At 44.3% G+C, this 25,582-nt stretch overlaps 1 protein-coding gene and 1 long non-coding RNA gene across 9 annotated transcripts in view; one reads left to right on the top strand and one right to left on the bottom strand.

Moving 5' to 3' along the window:
- The window catches only part of gfra4a (GDNF family receptor alpha 4a), a 100,978-nt gene that overhangs the window by 29,600 nt on the left and 45,796 nt on the right, over window positions 1–25,582 (top strand). The window contains exon 1 of one of the 6 annotated variants that reach the window (XM_061796116.1): window positions 4,116–4,309. The exons of the other annotated variants lie outside the window; for them this stretch is intronic. Coding sequence (XP_061652100.1) covers window positions 4,246–4,309 — 64 coding nt within the window. The 5' untranslated portion in view covers window positions 4,116–4,245. Of the gene's footprint in view, window positions 1–4,115; window positions 4,310–25,582 lie in introns of those variants that run through there. 6 annotated transcript variants of the gene reach the window in all.
- Window positions 11,273–24,092, bottom strand: LOC133488360 (uncharacterized). 3 transcript variants are annotated; one of them, XR_009791637.1, is made up of 4 exons: window positions 18,909–24,092; window positions 16,311–16,503; window positions 11,411–11,495; window positions 11,280–11,316 (listed from the first exon to the last, which is right to left on the bottom strand). It is a non-coding gene; the product is annotated as an uncharacterized LOC133488360 (long non-coding RNA). The 3 variants fall into 3 exon arrangements; XR_009791636.1 differs by having other exon boundaries at window positions 19,366–24,092; XR_009791638.1 differs by lacking the exon at window positions 11,411–11,495 and having other exon boundaries at window positions 11,273–11,316.

Raw genomic sequence — 25,582 nt, 5'->3', positions numbered from 1 at the left:
TACACGTTCATTCCAAAATGCCACCGCCACCTAGTGGTTATAAAAAAGTTGTAGCCTACACTTTCATTCCAATATGACAGGGGTACGTATGACTGCATATATGTACAGTTGTGCTCATAAATTTACATACCCTGGCAGAATTTGTGAAATATTGTTTTTTTTATTTATTTTTTTTTAAATATGAAAGATGACTGAACAACAACCCTCATTAATTTCTTTATGCTTATGTTTTGTTGAATGATAATGCTTTTCCGAAATGCTTGACCGTTTCATTAGAATCCCATTCAAATAAAATGAAATGTGTTTCGCCTGGCCCTTCATGTTGTCTTTCACGAATTGTACCCATCTTACAAATTCTGCCGGGTAATCAAACATATGAGCACAACTGTGTGTTTTCTCATTTACTAAATAAAAGTAGGGCTGTGAATTTCAAAATAAGAGCAAGTAAATGGAGGAAAAAAAAGGATTGCGTGTTCAAATAAAGTGCTTAAAAACAGAATAATTCTTTGAAAAAAACTAACAAAATACAGATAATACTTTATGTTTTAATCATATGGGTAGAAGCAAAATCATGCATTGTAAAAATGCATTCTACATGGGTAGAAGGGTTTTCCAGAATTTTGAGGTCAACTTTGGGGGTGCGTATTATATACGAGAAATTACGGTAATTTTGAGCTAAAACCTAGTAAGGGATTGCGCAAACATTTCTTCCGAGTCACAGTTGGAAGAAGGTGGGGGGAGAGGCAACGCGAGGGTATACGTGTGGCGCACATCAGCGAGGGGCACAATCCTCTCAGGACTCAAATAAATGCTCGTCAGATATCAAAACACTTTCTGGGGGAATTGATGATGCAGAGGGTCTTTTTTTTTTGTTTTGTTTTTTTTAAAATATTGATGAATAAGACAAAAATGGGCTCCAGGCAAAAAAAGGGCACTTTGCTCATCCAGGGAAAAAGGCGTTCAATGTGTGCACGTGCCCACTGGATACTAGACAGATGGACGAATGTAAATTGCAAACATTTCGAGACGCGTCGCTTGCGTGGACACGTGACAAACAAGAAAAGTTCTCGGCCGAGGAAAGCTTGAATTCGACCGAAGCCTGGCCATGTATCAAATTCTCCTTGAAGCGAGTGCTAAGGTAACATGTAAAGACGCCCGTTTGGCTAAAGTGTGCCGCTCCAGCACCCTAAATAGGCCACAAAGATGCTGAATAATAAATGTGTCAGAACACAGACGCGGCGGCGTGCTAATGAGCCCATTGGAGGGGGGGGGGGGGGGGGGGGGGGGGGGGGGCTGTGGGGGGCGAGGAGTCCACCGGAAAAATGTTTCACGCCGACGTTCTCTTGATAGCAGTCAGCGAGCCGATTATTCCATTTACTAGCCCGCCGTCCTCCGAGAAACTTTTCGGAACGTGACGAACGAGCCGTCGTCCTCAAAGTTAGTAACGCGTACGTGTCCTATAAATAAAGACGACTAGAACAAAGTAGCCTCCCTCGTAACCTTAACACACTGGAATACACTCACCAAAATATTAGGTACACCTGCACAGGACAAGGGCCACACTGGGGGAAAAAAAAATACATGAAAAAAAACTACACGAGTGACCCGACATTTTTGACATACGAGCCATCGTTCCGCTGATTTTGTTATCGTTTTTGTTTTTTTGCTTTGATTTGTGAGCAAAAATGTTGCGATGCTAGCAGTTAAGTAAAGGTGCAACGGTGAATCGATTAATCGACAACTATTTGGATAATCCATTAATCGTTTCAAGTCATTATTGAACTTGAAATTGTTCAGCCTGTCAACAGCAAAGATTCTCACATTTCTGTCGTCCTTCATGAAAGCTGACTGATCACACTGGTCAACAACAGATTGGTGTACGATTTTCGTTTTTTTTCTTAGCTGATTTCGGACATTTTTGATGTGCTGAATCCAAATAACATTGATTTTGCACAACTTTTTGTTTACATGTACAGGTACTTTTGCTTTAGAGGTTCACGTCCTGAATTTGGAACAATGACATTCAATGGACAATAGCATTCAATTTACAGTTAGTTACTTTTATCAATGTCAACTATTCAATTTATAGTAAGCAAAGTTTGTAGCATTTGATGAATAAACTGTTAACAACTTGACAAGGAAACGGATGTCATTTTTACAAAACATTCGACGGTGCCGATCTTGCTCAATGAAAGTCACGTCAACTTCTCGTTACGTGATCGCGCGCTGAAACTTTCACGCTCTTCAAGCCTCGCGCGTCTTCTTCGCACCGTCCCCATCCTCACCTCCCGCCCGCCTCCACATGGCGCACCTCTGCCAAGTGTGCCAGCTGTTTCGAGAAAAACAAGTTTGGAGTTTGGTAATGAGCCGGCGCCAAGTTGTGAGCGAGTGCGGCGATGATTCGCTGCACTTCGGGGGGCTCATTTCAAACCCAACCCTCGGCTTCAATGCCAAACTAAAACTTCATTTGAAGCGCAAACTCTCACTTCAAACCCGAACCCAGACTTGAGACGTTCATCCCTAACCCTGGATTGAAGCCCTCGTTTCAAAGCGACGTCTTCGCTTCTCTTCGCCACCGGCCGTCTTTTTCCGTTTGGTGTCGGGATTTTCGTTTCGCGACAGGCGGGGAGAGTCGACCTCCGATTACGGCGGAGACGTCCTCGTGCTGCGTTCCGGGAAACTGGGACGCTTGGGAGCTCAGTCCTTCTAACGAAGACAACGACCAATGAACACATATTTTGTCTTCTTCTTAAACAACAAATAGTCAAGTCCCTTGAAAGTCACTATTGGAGCCCAAATCCAAGCTTGAAACCCTAACCCAGGCTCAAGAGCCTCATTTGAAACCTGCTCACTTGAAAACCGCAATTGAAATCCTAATCCAAGCTGGAAACATTAACCGAGACTTCGTTGAAACCCTAATTTGAAACCTTAACCCTGTCTTGAAACCCTAACTCAGGCATGAAACATTCCCTTTGAAATCTCACGTTCAGGTGCAGTTAGTGGTTGAAACGATCAATAATAAAGAGCAATCCCAAACGCCCCGTCATCGTCCGTAGGGGGGCTGCCGGCGCGCACGGACGATGATGCGTCCCGTCAGCCGAGAAATGTCATCGGACGACGTCAAGGTCCATCATCTCACCGCTAACTTGTTGTTTTCCGCTCGATGCGATGACATTTCCCCCGATCGCCATCCGTCCGCACGGCCTCCGGGACGACTTACGGGTGAGCCGCGCGGCGTCCAAATGGCCGAAAAAATGAGTTTGCGGGCAATAAAATGTTAAACGGTACAAGTGGTCTCTGTTTGCCCTTCGGGAGAGGAAATGTGAGCAAGTGCGACGGCGGCAAGAAGAAGAGCGGAACGAAACGGGTGTTCAGCTCCACGCCCGCGGGTGGCGCTAATCGACATCGGAAACGGGTTGCGGACTGACAAACAAACCAGGAAGAAGACGGCGAGCCCAACATTGATGAGAAAACTCGAACCTTGCCTTGAAACTGTCATTTGAAACTTTAGGAACCATAAACTGGGCTTCAAACCCTAATTTGAAACCCTAACCTTGGTTTTGAAACCCTAATTTCAAACCTTAAGACAGGCTTGAAATGAATTTGAAACCTTAACCCGACCGTAAATCCCCAACCTGGTTTCGAAACCCCACTTGGAAGCTTAATCCGGGTTTGAAACCCCTACTTTTGCTTGGAACCCTAACCCGATTTTTAAAACCCGGCTTTCAAACCTGAACACAAGCTGGAAACCTTCATTTGAAACCTTAACTTTTCTTTGAAACCCTAACCCATATTTAACATGAAACCCAAAACTCTACCGCAGCTTGTTTATTGTTCGCGATGACTTAATGACGCCATCGACTGCGTTCTGCAAGCAGCAAGTCCAAAAGGGAGAACTCGCGTGTGCGCGCGGAGCCGGCGGGAGCCCGCACGGCCAGGCGCGCGCCAGTGAATCATCCGCAGTTTCCACGCGGAGCAGCGCAGGTGCAGGCGGAGAAGGAAGGAAGGAAGGAAGGAATTTCCATCCAGGGATGCTGGAGAAACTAAGCACTTAACCCCAACTGGGTTCAGGGGCTTCTTTTGGTTTTGGCCGTTTCCCAAAGTTAGTTGGGATCCCCACGATGCTCGCGTCCTCCTCCTCCAGCGTCCTGCTCCTGCCGCCGCTGCTGTTTTTGCACTCGCTTGGATTTACGTCTTCCGCCGCTTTCTAGCTTCAGCCCGCGCCGCGCACGCCATCACGCCAGCATGGACCGCCTCGTCGTCGTCCTCCTCTTCCTCGGACCCTTGCAGCTCCTCCTCGCCCTGCTCGGTAAGTTGGAGACAACCACAAACAAACCAAAACAACCACAACAACGATACAAAAAAGCAAATTGTCACGTTGTTGGGCGTCGGGGGTTTAAAGTTGCGCGCGTGCTCGCCAACTCGCGGACGTGACGCGCGCACACGCTGAGCACAAGTTGAGCAAGACGGTGGAGACGAACAGCGCGTGCGCGCGCACCAGTGCAGCATGGGCGCGTGTTAGTGGATAAAAGTGCACGTGCGATTTGTGTGCGGGTGCGTGTGTGCGCGCTACGTCTGTTTGCGTCAAACACTTACACGCAAACATGTACACGCATACACACAGATGGCCAACACGAAGATTGAGACGGTGTGTGTGCGTGCACGTGCGTGTGTATACGTCAGTAGGTGTGTGCGTGTATGTATGACGTGCGCATCATTCAGACACACTCAAACACGCACTCACACGAGCTTGTCTCAAGCTTTGTGTTGGACTTCTGTTTGTGTTGTTGTGTGTGTTTTGTTTTTTTTTCCCCCAACAAAAGCACCACACACACACTTGCATCAACCATACACAAACAGTCACACAACAGTGTGTTGTTGTGCATGAAACTATTGTCTTAATAATGCCAACATATGCATACGCGGTGACGCTGTCGTGGTCCACCCGCCTGACTTTGGTGCGGGCAGCGCGGGTTCACGTGCCACTCAGCGATGGCGTGAACGTGAGTGCCGGCGGTTGTCCGTGTCTACGTGCGCCCTGTGACTGACTGGCGACCAGTTCGGGGCGTTGCCCCCCTTTCGCCCGAAGTCGGCCGGGATAGGCGCCGGCGCCCCGTGACCCTAACCAGGATGAGCGCTGTTGAAACGGGATGGATGGATATATAAAATAGCTGCGTTATTTGTATTTCCTTTTGATCTTTGAGTGATTTATTGGGGGCCGTGCAATTATTTGACCTTTTGATCTCATTGTCGTTTTATTCGGAAGGGGGTCATTACGTCAGTCATGACATTTTTACACAGTTTAGTGTAACAATTTGGCTTATGTCAATCCGAAACATCCAAATGTACGTTATTTATCTGGCTTCGATCTTTTACTGCGTTATTTTGGTCATAAATCAATCTTGTATTGGGGAGGGGTCTGAAATCAATCAACCCTGTTTCGGGTAATCGGCTGTCAAACTCATCGGAGGGCCGTTGTGACTGTGAACCACATAAGTGTACGATTGCCTCACACTAACATATACGGCAAAAATTGATGGTTAACTAGTTTTGAAATCAGAAGCCAGTAAAAAGTTGTTGGTTCAACTAGTATTCAATTTATTTTGAAAGGGGCACTGGTTACAAGAAAATGCTTGCAATATCTCAACTTTATTAAAAGTGAAGACAATTTGCAATTTTGTTATTTGAACAAGAAACGTGACTTTGACGCACATGATTTGTTTTCGCAGGCCACGTAAAATGATGTGGTGGGCCAGATCTGGCCCCCGGGCCCTGAGTTTCACACATTTGGGCGTAATGGTTCAGTTTTTATAAAAACATCCAGATTAGGGGTGGGAATTGAAAACAGGCTCCCAGTAATTCAATGGCTAGGAATTGTTCGTTTGCTTGGCTGACGATTCCGCTTTTCGATTCCTCTTACGTCGCAATTGAGTGTGACGTCATTCGCAAGAAGTGTATTTTGAATCTGAACTTTTTCAACATGGCGCTCCCCTACGATATAACTCTCTATCGTCGATATCGTAATTTTGATGCGTGGGGCATTGTGTTAGCTCTGTGGGTACGCTAATTTAGCGGCAGAGATAGTAACACAACAGTCACCTTTCCATTATGTCACAATTCTTCCTCACTCTCCAGGCATGACCAATCGATCCACACTTGATCCAACTGCCAGATATTTGTGTTTTATTGTCTTTTTAGTTGTATCCATTAATTTTTTTTCTATATAAAATGAATTTTGTACATAAATAGAGAAGTGATCAGTGATATCATATATCATTTGTGATATTTTGTCCCCTCACCCAATGAGAATCGAAAACGAATCGGATGTTTGGCTGTTGTATTAGCAAAGCATTCGTAAATCACTCAGCACATTCCTGTTTAGGGTAATAACTGCTATTGTGTCAAAAACAGATTAAAAAAAAAATCTAAGAAAATGTAATATGTACAAAATTTGTAAACTTTTAGGCTGCTTTAATCTTTGGCAATCGTATTGGAAAGGGTCTTAAATCAATCAGCACATTCCTGTCTTGAATAATTGATTAACGATTGAAGTGATATTGATGTCCCATCAAAGTTAATTACATCCAGATGTATATTATTTATCTGTCCTTTATGTATTACTGTGTTACTTGGGTCAAAAATCAGTCTAACCTTTGATCTTTGGACCTTTTATTTGGGGTCACGCAACAATCTGTTCTTTAATCTTTGCCCACTGATTGTGACATATATCAATCAGTACATGCCTGATTAGGGTAGGCTACATTATTTTTCTGTCTCTAATGCATTTTGTCTACTGCTATTTTTTATTTTGGGGGGGGGGGGTGGGGGGTTATAGATCAGTCTGTCCTCTGATTTTTGGCCATTGATTGTGACAGGGGTCATAAACCAATCAGCACATCCTATTTGACATAAGTGGATTCATTGTCCTCTCTTGTGGTACCAAAGCTTGCTGGGAGTAAAATGTAGGTTGTAATCTAAAATCCAATTGAGGGTCCCGCATTCATCGATTTGTTGGGGGTGACGAGCTCCCCAAAGGGGGCGGCAGACAGGCGGGTGTGTTAGACCGCTTGGGGCCTTTGGCGTCGATTCATCACCGCAGCTCGGTGGCTCAAGAGAATCGACACGTACCAATCATGACGCATAAAAGCGCAGCGTCTGGAAAAGGTCAAAGAGAAAAGCTCGTGTGAGCTAGCAGTCATCAATCATCCCCCTCGCGCGTCTGCGTAATCGCACCGTCAATACAACTGCAACAAAATATCGAAGAAAAAAGACACCTGAAAACGTGCAAAGTGACCTTAAACTTGCTTCTTCAAACAAAAAATGGAAGACTTACTGCTCTTGCTAGGCATGACCTCTTGAGACTTTTTGTGGGTTGCCTCATGAAAGAAAACACCTCATGAATGTTGCTAAGTGACATTAGGTCGTTTAAAATTGGGTATCAATTAGACAAATTTTTTTTAGGAAAGGGTTGTCTTTGAAGGACCTGTGCAAATTGTCAAAATGACTTTAAAATGGCTCTTTTGAAACAAAATTGCAGCTTTTCTGTGTCTTTGTTGCTAAGAATTTCATGTTTCTAGGCTCAACTGCCTCTGGGGGCTCAGTTCCCCCCCCCCCCCCCCCCAAAAAAAAACCCACCATGACCTAGAGTTTCGTGTTTTATGTTAAGTCACCAAACTCCGCCGCCATGCTCCGCCCACACGCAACAGCGAAAACTCCAACTTTTCACAATGGTGCGTTGTCCATATGTCTGATATATGCACTTCAAATTTGGTAGCAATCAAACAAAATTGCTTGGAGGAGTCCATTAACCCGAAAATGGCCACTTTAAACCAAAAAGGCAGACTTCCTGTGTCTTTTTGGGCATTGCTTCTTGGGACTTTTTTGTGAGTCTACTCGTGATAGATAAGCCTACCAAATTGCACGTTACTAAGTCAAACTGGCTCCGAGGGGTGAATTTTAAAACAGCACAGCCTAAATGGCAGCCTCAAACCAAAACGGCAGGTTTGCCGTTTCTTTTCGGGCATTGCTCCTTGAGACTTTTTTGTGGCTCTACTCGTGACAAATATGCCTAGCACATTTCACGTAGCTAAATGGAATTGGCCGTGTGGGCTGACTTGTCAAAAAGATGACAATGAAACGCGCATGTTCATTTATGAATAATTAGCATGTTAGCTAACCCATTGTGACAGAAGGTTAGCCGCTGTTTTGCTTTGTATTTTTTTACATGACTAATTTTTAAAAGCCAAATCCTTGCGATTCAAATCTGATTTCTGTCCCGCGGGGCGAGTTGGACATTGAGCTGCGTCGCTTTCTCCACCAGGCAAAGCAACTCCCTTTACATAAAGCCAAAAGAACGACGGCAATTACATGCAAAGTGCCGGCCCACGATGGAGATAAAACACGCTCGGCAGTGCGAGTGAATCAAAGTGCAACAGCGACGACGGCGGTGGAGGATTTGATTATTTATTTATTTATTTTTTTAAAAGGTTATTTTTTTCCAAACTGGTTATTACGTTAAAACCCCGTCATTTTCCACCGGCTTTTATCCAAGGACCATTATGTCGCTGACATAAGACTGAGGCTGCCGTTGCTAAAGGATACTGCATTCACCAGCAGAGGCCGCGTTTAAGTTTGTCGTGAAAAGGCTGCCGGCTCATTGTGAGAAGGTTGCAATTAAGTACACACACGCACACACGGGAACTTTTTGTGTGTGGATGAAAGTAGCTCGCGAGGCTTCAAGGTCCATTGGTCGATTGCTACTTCCAACTTCCAGTGTCTCATAGCAACAAGTCTAAAAAAGAATTATCCACAGCAATGCAATAAAAGCTCGTATAGTGCCGCCGTTTTGTGAGTGTCGATCATGTTTTTAAAGCTGGAAAAAAGGTTTCATAATCTGAACTTGTCACAAAGAGCTTCTGAGGAGACGTTTGTCCACGAATCCCTCAAAATTAGCATGGACAAATCCACAACACTCATTGACAAAGTGTAATTTGGCAGCTTGTTAATGAAGTGCTGCCTGCATGAGTGAAAATACATTTCAGTTGTCAGAAAATACTTCCGTTTCAACGTTTGCCACCGGAATCCCTCGAGGGTAACATGGATGGATCCATTACACCAGTGCTTCTCAAATGTTATCACCTAAAAAATACTCCAAGTATCTCCATCATGACCAACATTAAAATGCAGTAGTGTAGTGGGTTCATCAAAAATGAGAACAGTTTTAGTCCCCCCAAAAAATACATCTAATATTATTATAAGCCACTGTAACATTAAGCAGTTTGTTTAATAAAGAGGGAAAAAAACGACTTAAATAACAATTCAAATGTATGGCACATACAAGTTCAATAAAAATTGTACCCCAGATATATATATATATATATATATATATTTTCAACAGTTGTTAATGATTAAAAGTTAGTGTATTCACTTAAAAGTTGAATACAACTGAACTGTACTTAGGCAAGGATTTTTTCGGGGCGTAGCACTAGAGGGAGCCTGCGTACCACACTTGGAGAATCATTGCACAACACTAATTGACAAAGTGTAATTTGGCAGCTTGCTGTTGAAGTGCTGCCTCCGCGAGTGAAAATGCATTCCATGCTCTTACTGTCTTCCAGAAGGCTCGCTTGTCTCTTCACACTCAGGGTTGCTTGACAACAACTAGCCGCTTTCCTAGTTGCAACACCCGAGCTGAGGAGGCGGGGAGAGCAGTGGCTCATTTGCATGAGACAAAACGCCTCCCCAAAACTGAGCGATTTCTACCAGATTGTTGCAAGAGGATGTAAAAGGAGACACTCGCAATTTTTGTCCACAATTTAAAACAGTTTATTTTCAATACTTTTAATAAAAGGCCTCAGTTTTAGGGGGCGCTTCTGTCTAACGCAAATGCAGAATATGGCTTTTGTTACCATGACGACCAAGGGCAAAGCTAGGGTGTTCCAATGAAGCGAGGGGCTACTCTGTGTTGGCAACCCTGCGACTTTTCCGACCCCCTAGCCAGAATTGTTTTTAAAGATGTTTTTTTTGTTGTTGTTTTTTTTTTTTTAAGGTGGGGGGGGCGGTGACTTTGTGACTCCTATCAGAGCAGGAGATGAAGCCACCACTGGCTAATGTAGACATTAAGATTCAATTTGATTTTCATTGGTGGTAGCAGCACTTCATCAGGAGCCAGATCGGCATTGCAAATGAGAATCTATTCTCAGTTGTCCTACCTGGATAAAGAAAGATTGAATAAATAAAATAAGCAAGCCGCCCAATTACACTTTGTCAATTTGTGTCGCAGATCCGTACATGAGGCGCATGCAGCGGACATATCGCAAATACCCACTGCCACTTCGTCAACGAAGTCACTTCATCAAGCAATCTAGTATGTGCTGCTTATCCGACGCTAACACTGTAAGCTTATGCTAATCAACACGTACAACAAAGTTTTGGCGTTGACGTTAATTTAAAAAGTGGCTTTGGATGCCAAATCATGGTATTTTCTGACTTTTTATTTTCACACAATTCTGGAATTTGAGAAGGGCTCGCTCACAGACACGTTTTCATAAATAAGCAGATTAAAAAACAGATCAATTTGGGTGTTTCATTTCATACTTGACGGGTGGCCAGACACTGCAGAGACCTGAATATTTGTCTACAAATACTATTACTGTGTTCAAAAGTGAGCTTTAATTCTTCATCCTTTGTATATTTTGAGCAAAGAATTTCAGCTAAAAATGTAAGGAGGTTGACAAAGGACCTAACTCAACGAGACGTTCAAAGTGGGTAAAAATCTATTTCCGTGGTATTTAGGCCAGGCCACGTGAAAATGGGTCTTCCTTGAAAAGTGAGGAGAGTGCGAGGTGTCCCTAATCATGTTCCACCTCTGCAGGAAGAGTCTGGAATCAGGTCAAGCGCTTGTCTGCTGAAATTGCAAATGAGCAAATGGTGGAGCGTCAGTGTGACAGGGGTTAGTCACACACACCCCATCCCGCTGCCTCTGACGTTACCTTGGAAGCCTGTAAAGTTGCAGGTCCTCTTCAAAACCCCTTTTTATGTCCTTTCTCACAAAGTAGGCAGCAATGGAAAAGGACACAAAATATGGCTTTGATGGGCAGCGCGAAAGAGGCTTCACCGCCACCACCCCACTTGTGTTACGGATCTGGTACTACCTCTAAAGCCAGCACATTTGTGCATCAACTCAAGCAGGCGACACAGGAAAGCGACAAAAAGGAGTCTGACCGCTGGTGTGAAAGGAGCGACACGGCTGCCTTTCTGCCTCTGATACTTACCTTGGGAAACGTGTGGGTCAACTTCAACCCTCCATTCTGGGTCCTTTCACAAAGAACAGCAACATGGGGGAAAAGATGTAACAAAAAATACATAAATTGACGCGCATTGTCAGTGTTCTACACAACTGCTTTCCCACCTGTCACATCCTCTGATTGTACCTCCGAAGCCGGCAAATTTGCAGGTCGACTTTGAGCCCCCATTCCACGCTGGTACCTTTCACACTAAATGGCGACAAAGGAAAAAAAAATGGCTTTGCCAGGCCATCCCACCTAGGTTACAACTCTGATTCTACCTCGGAATCCGGGAAATGTGCAGGTCAACCTCTACGGCCCATTCCGTGTCAGTACGTTTCACACAAAACTACGACACAGGACAAAGCTGGCTTTGATGGGCAGTGTGAAAGGCATTACAAAGTTGCCTTCTTGACTCTTTTACTACCTTCAAAGCCATGAAGCCATGTGGGTCTACTTCACCCTCCTATTCCACATCCTTTTACACAGAACAGCAACACGGGAACAAAGATGGGAAACAAAAACTTTGACGGCCAATATGAAAGGGGCTACACAGTATGCATCCCACCTGTCATACTACCTCCAAAGTCTGTACATTTGCAGGTCGACTTCAACCACCCATTCCGTGTCCTTTCACACAAAACGGCAACACAGGAAAAAACCGCCTTTAACCAGCAGTGTGAAAGGCACTGCGCAGTTGCCACTCTGCCTTTGATACTACCCCCCTATTCCGTTTCCTTTCACACAGATGAGCGACACTGGAAAAATGTGTCTCCCCGTATTGGCGGGATTTAAGTCCTCACTTCTTGTCATTTCTGTCATATTGGGCTCTCGCTTTAAATCCTTTTCAGCATTCCGCCTTTTGATGTTTTCCTGGCATCCCTCTCAGAGATAAACGTCATTCTTCCACTACAAATCCCTCGTGTGCTGTTTTACTCCACTTATACCAAATACCCCCTATGGAAGGATGGGTTGCCGTCATAATAACACTCATTAATTCAGCTCCCACTATCAGTGTCACCTCACCTCCGTATAACTTTTCGGGTCTGAGTGCAAGCGTGTCTCGGTATCAATTTTTTTTTGGGTTCATTCCTGCCATCTTGCAGCCGGCGTCTTCTCGCTCATGTTTGTCAATTTCACTCGGGGTGAAAAAGAAGATTTGCTTTGATCTCGGCTCGGCCGCCAATCACTAGTGAGTGACGCATCTGCAGTCGGGGGGGGAAAAAAACGGAGCTGCAGCAACATTTATAGGAAAGAACTTGACATTTTTTGACCTGCAAATTTATTTTGAGAGGCAGGACGGTGGCAGGTTAGACCCCTTTCACAGTGCGACTCATTGTGTGAAAGGACACGGAATGGGGGGGTTTAGGTTGACCCTTGAATTTCATGGTTTCAGAGGGAGTAACTGAATTGAGGATTAATCTGTAACCGCTTTCAGACAGTGCGTCAAAGCCAGCCAGCTCTTGCCCGTCTTTTTCCTGTGTTGCTAATCTGTGTGAAAGGACAGGGAATGGGGGTGGAAGTCGACTCCCAGATTTCCCGGCTTCGGAGGGAGTAACAGAGGCAAGACGGCGGTTCTGTAGACCTGATCAAAGATGACTTTTTACTGGCATTTGTTACCTTCCTGTGTGAAATGTACAGACACCAAATTTCACTGTGTCAAAGATAGTAGGAGAGGCGCAATGGCAATATTTGTATCCCCCTTTCACATTGTTGGCTTGTCCCATGTTGGTGGGAAAGGACGTGGGGGTGAAGTCGAGCCACAAATTTCTTGCTTTGAACGTAGTATTAAAGGCGGAACCGGCATAACAGTTGGTACCTTTCACACAGCATAGGACAATGTGGAAGGGGCGACACAACCTGATAATACATCAGAAGCGAGGAAATCTGTGGGTCGCCTTCAACCACAATTACTTGCCCTTACACACACACTTGAGAAAGATGGGAAAAATTGCTTTGACAGGCTGTGTGAAAGGGGCTACGCATCCGCCATCCCACCTCGTAAGCTGGGACATTTCCAGGTCGACGTCAAGCCCCTATTCCTAATCGGTATCTTTCACACAGCTATCTTTTAGTCAGACACAACTTTGAATGGCGTTCCTCAGGGAAATGTCTCGGGACCAGTCATGTTCTTATGAAGGTTCTGCATGTTGGTGCCCCGCATCTTTAACGCATCACTTAAACACGAGCGTGGACGTCGGGACGAGCCGTGATGAAACACGATACGGTGGCTTTGGCGTGTCTTCACTGAAGCCAGCGCTAAGACGAGGGTAACCCCTTCCTATTTGCGCCGGTTGGATCCTCTCCCTTTTCGCTAAACCCCTAAATCCACTGCGCTGAGCTCTTTTTGTTCCACCGCCGCGGCTCTTGAATTCAAAGGCCTGCAACAAGCGTTATTAGCGGGCTGACATTCGCTGTCGAGTCAACCGCCGTGTGACACCTGAACTTTCGTCTTCTGTTTATTTTACATTCAATTCATTCAACAGGTGGAACTTTCTCGACGACAGGGAAGGATTAGCCAATTCTGGCTAACAAGGCTTAGCCAGAAGAAAAACGCATGTAAACACAAATGTGGAAGTTATAAAGTCCAATTAAATTCTCCTCATGCGCCACCTTCGTCTTGTTTAGCGGGTGCGCGTTGACGTGCGGGTCAATGCGCCGACCAACTGCAGCCAGACGCTTTCTCGCGCGGCCGCTTGACGTTAATATCGACGTAGACGCCTCATTTAGCCAACACGCGACGCCTCCCACCAGAACACTGACGGCGCGCTTTATTTAGCAGTCAATTAAAGCCGCTCCGTAAGCCAAATTAAACATATAAAGTCAAATGCCGTCTGTTTAGTAGCAGAGGCCCGATGGTGACTGTGTAGCCCCTTCCGCACAGCGCGTCAAAGCAGTTTTGAACGTTTTTACCCTCACTGATCTGTGTGAAAGGACACAGAATGTGGGGTTGATGACGATCCGTCAATGTATCAGAGGTGGGTTGTTGTTTTATCTGTTTTTTCCCGTCGGGTCTGTGTGTGAAAGGACTCGGAATAAAGTTTGAAGTCAACCCTCGAATATCCTGGCGTCCGAGGTGGTATCCACTGGCGCGATGGTGGCTGTGTAGCCCCTTTCATACTGACGGTTAAAGCTGCTTTTGGCCCCAGAATTTTCCTCTGTCATTATTTTGTGTGAAAGGACACGGAATGAAGGTTGAAGTCAACATGCTAATTTCCCGGATTCTGACGTAGTAACAGAGGCGTGATGTAGCTGTGTAGCCCCTTTCACACAACCGGTGAAAGATGTTTTTTCCCCCCCCCCGTGTCTCATTGTTCTGTGTGAAAGAACTCCGAATGGGGTGTGAAGTCAACCTGTGAAAAGCCTAATGTGTCAGAGGCAGGTTGGGGGCTGTTTTTTTTTTTTTTTTTTTTTTTTTTTTTTATAAATGTATTTTTTTCTGAGTACGTGTGAAAGGGATTGGAATAAAATTTTATGTCCTCGAATAATCCTGGCATCTGAGATCAGAGGCAGGATGGTGACTGTGTATCCCCTTTCACACTACGAGTCAAAGCTGTTTTTAACGCAGAATTTTCCCGTGACACTGTTTTGATGGAAAGGACAAGGAATGGTTGTTAAAGTGAACATTTCCAGCTTCAGAGGTAGCAACAAAGGCTTGGTTTAAATCTACTTGTTAATTTCACATCTTCAGAATTAGTAACAGGCTGGATGGCCACTTCAGCCGAGCCATTTGTTCTCGTGTTTTTCCCGTGTCACTGATCTGTCCTCTGATGTATGCACTCACTGCGAGATTTAACGGGTATCAGCGGCTTTCACGCCGTACTTTTGATGGCGTCTGAGGTGTGACCGACGACCCGAAGCAAACCACAGCGGTCCCGAAAGAGAGAAGGGGGAGTCTACGGTGGTCCGCCAGGCATCGATTGCCTCCTTCAAGGCTGCTGTGAACTTTTTCTTTTTTTTTTCTAGCTCAATCAGCTAACAGAACAAACTTAGAACAAGACTTGCTGCAATCTGTAAAGGGGCACATTGGATCAAAGCCTGTGAGACTCAAATCCATACCCTTTAACGCTGTGCTGAAGTGGTGAGTGCGACAATAAGAGTTTGGGAAGGCTACACCCCCAACAAAACAGCCACAAGTTTCAACTTGTTACGACGAGCGAAAACTGGAAATCCAATCATTTACCGCCACCATCGAATATATTTGTCAAATATGTTTTTCAACGGGCAGGCGTGAAAGAGGGTCTTGCCCAGCTTGCCTGTAAAATTCAAGCTTCTACGTAACTGTAATGGCAAACCGACACCAGTAGATGGCAGCGTTGCGTGGCTTCGGATTTGAGATCAGCACAGCTTTCGAGTTGAAGACAAAGATTAGGGTGAGAATTTCGGCTGTTCACGTCGATTATGACGGGGGGAAATGCCAACGTTGGAAGTCGGACAGGTTTGGGTACCTCGCACTTGAACATTTCTTTGCAAAAAAAAGCTCATTTTCTTCGCTTATGGTCAGAAACCGGTGTTTTTTTGGGGGGGCGGGAGGGGTGAAACCAACCCATGTTCTACTGCTAATTACTAAAGAACGGAAAAAAACAAACTTTTTTTCCTGGTGGAAGAAGCGAGTCCTTTCTTTTGGTAGGTTAGGTGCTGATATTGTCACAGAACACAATATTCTGTGGGTCTTGCAAGATCAGTCAAAATGCTCTAAAACGGCTGCTAGCAATAATGCGGAAGTCGGCTTTGAAAATGTCTGGCAGTGAATGGATATTAACCCATTCCTTTGATATCAGCATTAATGTGAGTCTTATAAAGGTATAAATACTACAACATTGCTGTGGTCAACTGTTGTTGTTGTTCCATGTCCCAATTTCATGGGGAGGGACACGCAATGGAGGTTGAAGTCGACCTGGAAATTTCCCAGCATCAGCGGCGATGTTGCCGCTTGCACACATCCCGCCGTCACTGCTGCTTTTTCTCACGTTGCTTTGATATATTTCCAGAGCATGTGCACAAATCAAGACGCGCACGCATCACCTTGTCCAAGGTGGACCCCGACGAGGCGTCGCGGCGTTCCCGTACTCTCCGGGTGGTGTCCCGTCGAGATTGCCTCCTAAATCCCGGCCGTCAGCCCCGTCTGGGCGCCGGCACGCTCGGCTTAGTTCGCTCCGTCTTTTGGCAGGCTGACGCTTTTTTTGTTTCTCGTTAGCGAGTCCGGTGAGCCGTGAACCTGCAGGAGGGAAAAGAAAAGGTACGCAATGCTTGAGGCGGGATAAAGCGGCGGAACGCTGACAGCCGCAAATAGAGAAATGCGCACGCCAATAGTACCCATCAAGCCATCTACCTACCATCAAACCATCTACCTACCTACCCATCAATTCACCTTACTACCCACCCATCTCCCTATCCATCTGTCCATCTCCATAACTAACCTTCTACCTATCTACCTACCACCCCAGCTACGCATCTACCTACCTCACTACCTACCCATCCACACAACTACCAACCTATCCAAGCGCAAAGAGGCAGATGCTTTTGAAGTGACAACGGCGTGCGCTGATGGCGGCTAAGTAATGGCGTGTATCTATATTGCGCCGTAAAAAGCAATGAAGCGTCACCATTTTGTCGGCCATATAATGCATCACCATCGCGGTTTTAATATGCCGCCTTGTAAACCGACCGTCGCCGTAATTAGCCCTGGCACAATCTTGTTTGTTGCTGACGCTCGGCGGACAAAAGGCGGGGAAACAAAAAAGACGTATCGGACCTGCTGGGAAATCTTCACAAGATCAACGGCATTAATTATTCATGGCTGAATCCCGCTTTTTTTGTTTTTGTTTTTTTCCACGCATTTGCGTTAGTTAGTGCATGCGCTGCACATGTTAAGATGTTTTCTGATGGCCTGCTGGGTTGAGACGCACCGTGCAATTACAAAGATGTGTAATACCCACAGCTACCACTCAGCGCTATTTCATTGACACCAAGCTACCTAACCAGCTCTTTACCTACCCATCTGTCTATTTAGCTCACTACAGTACAATCTATTGACCAATCTAACAATTTATATACCTACATATCTATCTGCCAACCCACCCATCCATCCAGCTCTACCTACCTACCTACCTACCTACCTACCTACCCTCTACTTACAATCTATCCTTCTACCAACCTGTCCATCCACCTACCTTCCTATCTACCAGAGTGCCTACCATCTCTCTAGCTACCTACCCAGATAATCATCGACCTGCTTACCTAGCCATCTATCAATCCATCCACCTACCTACCCATCTACCAACCTACCAAACCATCTAACAATTGGCTTAAATAGTCACTCACCAATCTACCTGCCCATCTATCAAACCTACCTACTAACCCATATATACGATTCCCTGTTTACCTAATTACCTACCTATCTAGCCCCACCCACCCATCTATATGTTAATTCCAGTGTTTGTTGGTCTGCTGGTGTGCATCTGCAGTGCCTCACGAGGAGGTTTTGGGCTGCAGCAGTTTTGCAGCGGCGCAGAGACGACAATGAAACATTGATCAAGATGTCTTTTCAAGGTGAAAAGATCTCACTCCATCTTCATATTCTCGCCTGCTCACTCCACCTCCAAGTTCTCTGGGGACATGGAGGGAGGAGGTGAGTTAGTGAGGTAGGGGGGTAGCTAGAGAAGGAGGCGGCGGGTGAGCTCAAGCAGCAGGAAGTTCTCAGAATGGAAGCCAGAGAGCTTTTCTCTCCCTGAACCGATTTACACATTTTAACTGCAAACACTTCTCACTCACCACGGGTCGCTTTTACTCTTTACTTTCTTGTCCTACATTCACCTACCTACCTATCTATCCAGCTACCTACCTACTCACCCACCCATCTGCCTACCTCCCTCCCTACACCAATACACATATATTCATAATGTAATGTACCTATTTACCTATACCAGTATCCATCTACCTCCCTACATACACCAACCTGTCCAACCAAATTACCAATCCACCTACTTAAACTGGTAGATAAAGAGATTCAGCATAGCTCGGTGCTATGCAAAAAACATTTTCTATCTTCCCATAAAGCAGTAGCTGTAGGTGTCCCAATACTTGTCCATTCACTCAATGACGCAATGTGAGCACAACAGGGCGGCGTCCAATTATTGAACCTGGTACACCGGTCGACAACAACAATTGCTTCACGATAATGATCACAAAGAAACCATTTCTGTGTGTGTGTTCTCAAATCGACAGCTACCACACAACAGGGGGCCATGCTGGGCCCTAACACTTCTTCACTTCTGTTTTCAAGTGCAACATTATTACAATGATTGTTATTGTTGTGACTGGAGAGAAATAGCATTGCCTTTACTGTCAATTTATTATTATTCACATGATTAGGTCGGTAGATGGATAGATGTTTGCAAGGTAGGTAGGTGGGTGGATGGATGGCTAGATGGTAACTAAATGGATAATGGATAGATGTTTGAGGTAGGTAGATGGATAGGTAGGTCAGTAGATTGATAGATGTGTCATGATGTGTGTTTTTGTTGACTTGGTTTTGATTAGACTTAGTTTGTCTCATGTTTTCTCAGGTTTTCCTGTGTCACATGTTCACATCTTGTCTGCTCGTTTGGTTTTCGTCTCCACCTGTTTTCGTCAGACCTCGACCTCCAGCCACTCGTGCCTCGTTTCGGTGTGCCTCGTTGTCTCGGCAGTTTGCTTGCATTTCTCCCTGGTTTCTTTCAGTCTTTGTCGGATCATTGCTCTACGTCACGTCCCTGGTCATGTCTTTTTTCCTGTTTTGCCTCCTGCATTCCCGCCTTGCCTCCCTGCTTCTTTGTGCTGTGGTCCCTCGTTTTTGCCATCACCAAAAACCATAACAAGATGGCTAGTTAGGTAGAAGGCTAGATGGATAGATTGTAGTTAGGGAGATAGATGGATAAAGACCAAGTGTTCTACATTATTCCTTGTAAGAAAGAGGGTAGCGGATGAAAAGCTGTTTTTTTCTTTTTCTTAAATCTTTCTGTGAAAGCTGTCAGGGCTCAACAGCAAAGCTTTCTTTGAGTAATCCTGGCCTCTGGAAGACGCTCATTTGCATATTTACCTGGCCGAGGACGACACGTGTCAAACCTCCCAGACGACGACGCCGACGACGGCGTGAAACCCTCTGCGTCGTCATTTTGCTGCTTTCACTTTGCTGCAACGTGAGTAAATCTCCGCCTTCGGTGCGTTAGCCAACGAGTAGCGCCTTTGAAGTTCTTGTGGCGCTTATTCGCTTATTCATACATAGACACACGCACTCACACACACACACACACGCACCCACACAGATGGAGTTCAAAGAGTCAGAAACATCGACATGATGTCAAGTTTGTGTTCCCCCAGTATTTGCGGGGAATAGGGACCAAGTTCTCCCAGTCGAGAAAATTTGTAATCGTTGCTGCTCGAAGATTTATAATTACACGTAGATGCCACAAGATGGCAGCATAACAGCGAATATGTATGTTTTTCAGCAAATAATGGAGGATAGGTTCTATGAATATGCGGGGGTTCTCGCTAACGTTGAGCTTAGAACTATCATCTAGCTAACAATTTATGTACTGCTAATGACTAATGCCTAACATGTAGCCAACGACTGACTACCAAGGTATAGGTTAGTTTTTATTTAGTAAGCTCAGCGTTTGTTGCCCAGGTGACAGTTTTTAGCTAAAAATTGGAAGTTAGTTGTCAACTAGATATGAGTATTAGCTGGACATTAGCTGTTAGCTAGACATTAGCTGGACGTTAGATTTTAGTTGTTAGTTGTTAGCTCGACTTAAGTTGCAAGCTAGATGTTAGTTGTTAGTTAGACTTCAGCTGTGAACTAGAGCTTAGTTGGCTAGGTATTTGTTTGCGAGACATTAGCCAGATGTTAGTTGTTTGCGAGAGATTTGTTGTTTGTTGTACGTTTGTTGTTAGCTAGTCATTAGCTAGATTTTAATTATTTAGCTAGCTAGATTTTAGTTATTTTGCCAGCCGCTAGTTAGGTAGATGTCAGTTGTTTTCTAGACATGAACTTTTCATAGATTGCGGCAGAGCATAAAAACGTATTTAGATTTTCATGCAAGCACAAGGCTCGCTATGCGTTTGCCCATTTGGCAGACCGGTCTGCGCTAAGCTGTGCATACCGGCCTTTGACATCCGCACAGCGCATGCGACAATTTGTTGGCTGAAAGCCAGTCTAAACTTACACCTGCTCAGACCACGTCTAACCTTAGATGGCTGGTGTAACGCGATTTTGATGAATTTGATTGGTCCACATCAAACCCTCTGAATTGTAGAAATCAATTCATTGAACACTTTATAATTATTATCACCATTATATCAATCATCCCACTGGCCAGCATGGGGCACACGAACGATCGTGGGGGAGGTCGGTCTCCAAGTGCCAATTTCACGGTACAGATCGGTGATCTCACTTTATTTTTCTGCCATGTCAAAAACTGTCAGTGAGTCACTCGCGCACTGCATTTAAAGGAAATGAGAGTTGTCTCTTCAATTGGACAGGATTGTTCATGCTAACAACGGCGCACAAGTGAGCGTAGCAGATACACACGAGTGTGCTGGTCCTCAAATATATAAACACCGGGTCTAACGCGCCTCCATGCAGAGTTAAGCCACACGCCACACTGGATTTATGCCAGTAGTGAAAATAGAGCCCCTGGTGTTCCTTTTTAGCTTGACGTTAGTTGTTCACTAGAAAACAGCTGGACAGTAGTTGTTAATTAGGTAGATGTTAATTGTTAGCTAGTTGTTAGTTGTTAGCCCAGCATTAGCTATTAGCCAGATGTACTGTGGTTGTTACCTAGTCATTAGTTGATAGCTAGACATTAGTTGTTAGGTAGTTGTTAGCTAGTTGTTAGCTAGTGGTTAGCTGGACATTAACTAGCATAGTTTATTTTAAGCTTAGCTATAATGTAGTTGTTTTTAACGGTAACTGTCTGTTATGACGTGAATTGTTCATCGCCATTTTGGCCAGATCACCCATGAAAAAGAGACCTTGGTCTCAATGGGTTTTTATTTTCTGGTTATATAAAGCTTTTGATTGATTTGATTACGTTAGACGATAGACAATGTTAAGATACAAAAGATAGAAGAACCCTTATGATGAATAATTTGTGCTGCTAACGGTGAAAAACAAGTTGGTGTCCTGTGCTTCGCGGAGGTAAAATTAAAAAGGTCGTAAGGGGGTGTCGTCACACGTGGAAAGCAAACTAACTTGACAATTACTTTTTTCTTACGTCTTTTTTATCATGATGATGGCGGTGGCGACAGATTGCTTGGCGTCCTCGCCGTGGTTAGAAAGTCTGACGGCGGCTTAGGCAGAGAAAAAAAAAATATCAGACAACAAAAGCATTTCACCCCACGAGGACTTGTCTTTCAAGATTAAAAACTACAAACGTATTCTCTTAGAGGACCTGGGGGCCTGTCTTTCATGATTAAAAACCACAAACGCGTCCTCTTTGTTGCATGACGGCAACAAAAGGCCACGTTAGACTTCTAATTGCCACCTCTGGGGCTAGCTAACAATTATGTATCGCCGTCAAATGACATCTGTTTTACAACCAAATACCAACAGACGTGTAGCTAACAGCTAATATATAGCTAAATACAAACAACTCGAGTACAGCTAACTAAATTCTGACCACCAACTATTAACTAAAGTCTTCCTAACAACAGCTAACATTTACTTAAAAACAAACATCTCAAGGCCAGCTAACAGCTAACATCTAGATATCAACTCAGTAGCGTGTAGCTAATGACTGACTCCTAACAGACAACAAACAGGGGCTATTGAACTTCCCCCTGCATGGACAATTGAAGTAGGATTTCCTGTCCGGCACCAAAATGCTAAATTTAATCTCTCCGGACACGGAGTATTCAGGACAAAGCTGACACTTTCTGCAATCCCGACGAGAATACTTGTAGTTTTGTGTCAAATAAAAACTAATGGATCTCCTGGCGACCTATTTACACACATTTGTCTTTGTTTTTCTTTTCAGTTGTTTTTGTTTGTTGAGGAGTCGCAGACAAAAACACTCGAGGGCAGCGGATAAAAATAATCAGTCTGGCATGTTTATGGGGGAAGGCAGCACCAGATGGGAAAAGACAGACAGACGGACAGACGGCTTCTGGATTCTTGACATACACACACATTGAGCGGGTGGGTTTTTCATGGCTCACATAGCGTAGCATGGGAATGTTGCAGCAAGCAGTCGGAATATTCATCAATCCACGACAGAAAGTGGCTCCCTGACTGCCCGCCAATCACAGAGTAGAGAAAAAACACTGACGGCTTGGTTGACAGCCACACCGACACACCCGGAAAGTAGAGGTAAAGAAACCTAATTTATTAAAGTGTGAGAGCCAGACACTAAGGTCTAACAACTGCTAATGTTTGGCAAGCAACTAACATATAGGTAACAACAGCTAACAGCTAGCTAACAATTAACAATTAAAGTCCAAATAACACCTAGATTCTGGTTGACGTACAGCTAACAAATAACATATAGGTAGTAGCAGCTGATGTCTTGCTAAAAAAGGACAATTGTCTAGCTAACTACTAATAACAACATATAGCCAAAACTAGCTAAGCGCTAATGTCTAGTTTACAACTAACTACCAACTAATGTCTTGCTAACAACCCATGTCTAGATAACTGTTGACAAAAATAGTTCAACTAACAATTGCCTCGCTAACAACTAACAACTGCATAGATATCAACAGCTAAAGTCTAAAATCTAATAACAAAGATCTAACAACCAGCTAACGTCTAGCAAAAAAACGCTAATGTCATGCTAACAAAAGCTAAGGTCAAGCTAACAATTAACGTCGAACTAACAATCTCGTTGACAACTAACGTACAGGTTACAGCAGCTAATGTGTAGCTAACAACTAAGATATACAGTGGGTACAGAAAGTATTCAGACCGCCTTGAAATTTTCACTCTTTTTTTATATTGCAGCCATTTGCTAAAATCATTTAAGTTTTATAATAATTAATAAATAAATAAATAACATTTTGACCATTTCCCACGGCACACAAGCGCTCTCGCGGCACACTGGTTAGGAATCACTGGGTTAAACTATGGTTGGCTGTAGCTAGATGCTAGTTTTAGCTACACTTGTTAGTTAAACATTTACTTGTTTGCTATATGTTCGTAGTTAATTGTTAGCTAGATGTTTGTTGGTAGTTGTTAGATGCTCTTTACACAGTGTTTAGCAGGATGTTGTTAGTTAGAAATTTGATTTTAAATGTACATTAGGGCGGCACGGTGGACGACTGTTTAGAGCGTCTGCCTCTCAGTTCTGAGGTCCGGGGTTCAATCCCCGGCCCCGCCTGTGTGGAGTTTGTATGTTCTCCCCGTGCCTGCGTGGGTTTTCTCCGGGCACTCCGGTTTCCTCCCACATCCCCAAAACATGCGTGGTAGGTTAATTGACAACTCTAAATTGCCCGTAGATGTGAATGTGAGTGCAAATGGTTGTTTGTTTACATGTGCCCTGCGATTGGCTGGCAACCAGTTCAGGGTGTACTCCGCCTCCTGCCCGATGATAGCTGGGATAGGCGCCAGCACGCCCGCGACCCTAGTGAGGAGAAGCGGCTCAGAAAATGGATGGATGGATATACATTAGTTGTAAGATACTTGTTAGTTTATACTGTAGCTAGATATAAGTTGGAAGTCAGTTGTTTGCTCGACGTGAGTTGTTAGCTTGATAGTCATCGTTAGTTGTAAGCTACACGTTAGGTATTTCTTAACTATCCATTAGTTGTTAGCTCGTAAATACTTATTAGCTATACATAAGTTGTTAGATACTTTGTTGTTAGCGGGACATTGTTATTTTACCCATGTTTGTATTTATTTTCATATAATTTCCTACTGAACGTTTGAGGGTTTTTTCATTGTTTGTGTTTGTATTGTTTATTGTTAGGCTGCGTCGGTTTTGATCCAATCACGAGCGCTCTTCAAAATAATGATCGTTGTGAAAGGAAGCTGACGTGATTCACGGCCAGCTTTCATGTCTCATCGCAGTGTTTAGTTTAGTTTAGTGTCACCGCAGGGAAACATTTTTCTTTCTTTTCCTTTCCATTACGCTTCCACTGAGGAGGAAAGAAGCGTCCCCATCCTCTTTGACGTACTGTACCAGGCAATGTTGTGCACACTAAATGATTTGTCAGGAAAACATGTATCATCGGGTATCATCCCACAAATAGCCGCGGGAGCACACAGCTTCTCTTGCTTCTTTTCCCATCGTCTTCTTCTATAAAGTGCAGCTGTGATGAAGGAGCTGGCATCCATTTTGTATCTGAGGGGAAAAAATGGATACTGGTATAAGTACCTTTTCATTGGTTGTTAAAAGATTGCAATTGGCGTGAATTACAATTAGAGTAAATCATAATTAAAGTATCGCTAGATATCTCGTTAGCTGTTAGCTCGATGTTATTTGTTAGCTAGACATAAATTGTTAGCTAGATTTGTTAAAGTGAATTGTAATTATTGTGAATCGTATCGCTACGTATTTGTTAGTTGTTAGCTTGATGTTAGTTGTTAGGTAGATGTTACTTGTTAGCTATTGGAGTGAATCGTAATTAGAGCGAATTGTTTCTCATCTGCTGTAGATTTGTATCGTATCGCCGGCAGTGTATCAAGACGCGTATCGCAATAACCTCAATAGTGGAGACGTAAATTCCTACACGTATCAATACCAAACAGTGAGAAATAAGAATGTCGTATATGTCACCCTATTCGTATTTCGGTCCATGCATCCTGTCTGAAGATTGCCAAATCATCATCTTCTGGTCGGCATTTCAATCTGACGTTTTTCCTGCTTGTTTTTTATTTTTTTACGTTCAAGAACTCTGTAGCTAATCGCCACACGCTCCATCTGCTTGACTTGAGGTCACATGATCACGTTTCGATTCAAATCAAATCAAGCACTGAGTGGAAAAACACAGCGTACGCGCCACGTTTGTCCCAACAGCTGCGCTGCTCGTTAAAAATATGGCGGCGTTGTTGTCGCGGGCCATATGATGATCATATTGATAAGAGGCAAATAAAGTCTGTTTACTGCACAGAAGCCGTTTCTGTATTTATGCAACTCTGAGTAGCTCCTCGTCATTTTCCTTCTGTATGCTGTTTCCTTTGGCCCCTAGTCAACATGTCCCCGCTTTGATTGACAGCACAGTAAAAGACGACAACCCAGCGTGGACGGCGCTAAACATTAATCAGCTCCTGCCTCGATGGATATGCGCATGGTGCTAAGGCCTACTGAGATTTAGACTTA

The sequence above is a fragment of the Phyllopteryx taeniolatus genome, chromosome 13 (assembly GCF_024500385.1).
Source record: "Phyllopteryx taeniolatus isolate TA_2022b chromosome 13, UOR_Ptae_1.2, whole genome shotgun sequence".
Taxonomy (NCBI): domain Eukaryota; kingdom Metazoa; phylum Chordata; class Actinopteri; order Syngnathiformes; family Syngnathidae; genus Phyllopteryx; species Phyllopteryx taeniolatus.
This window is presented reverse-complemented; position numbering and strand designations above follow the sequence as displayed.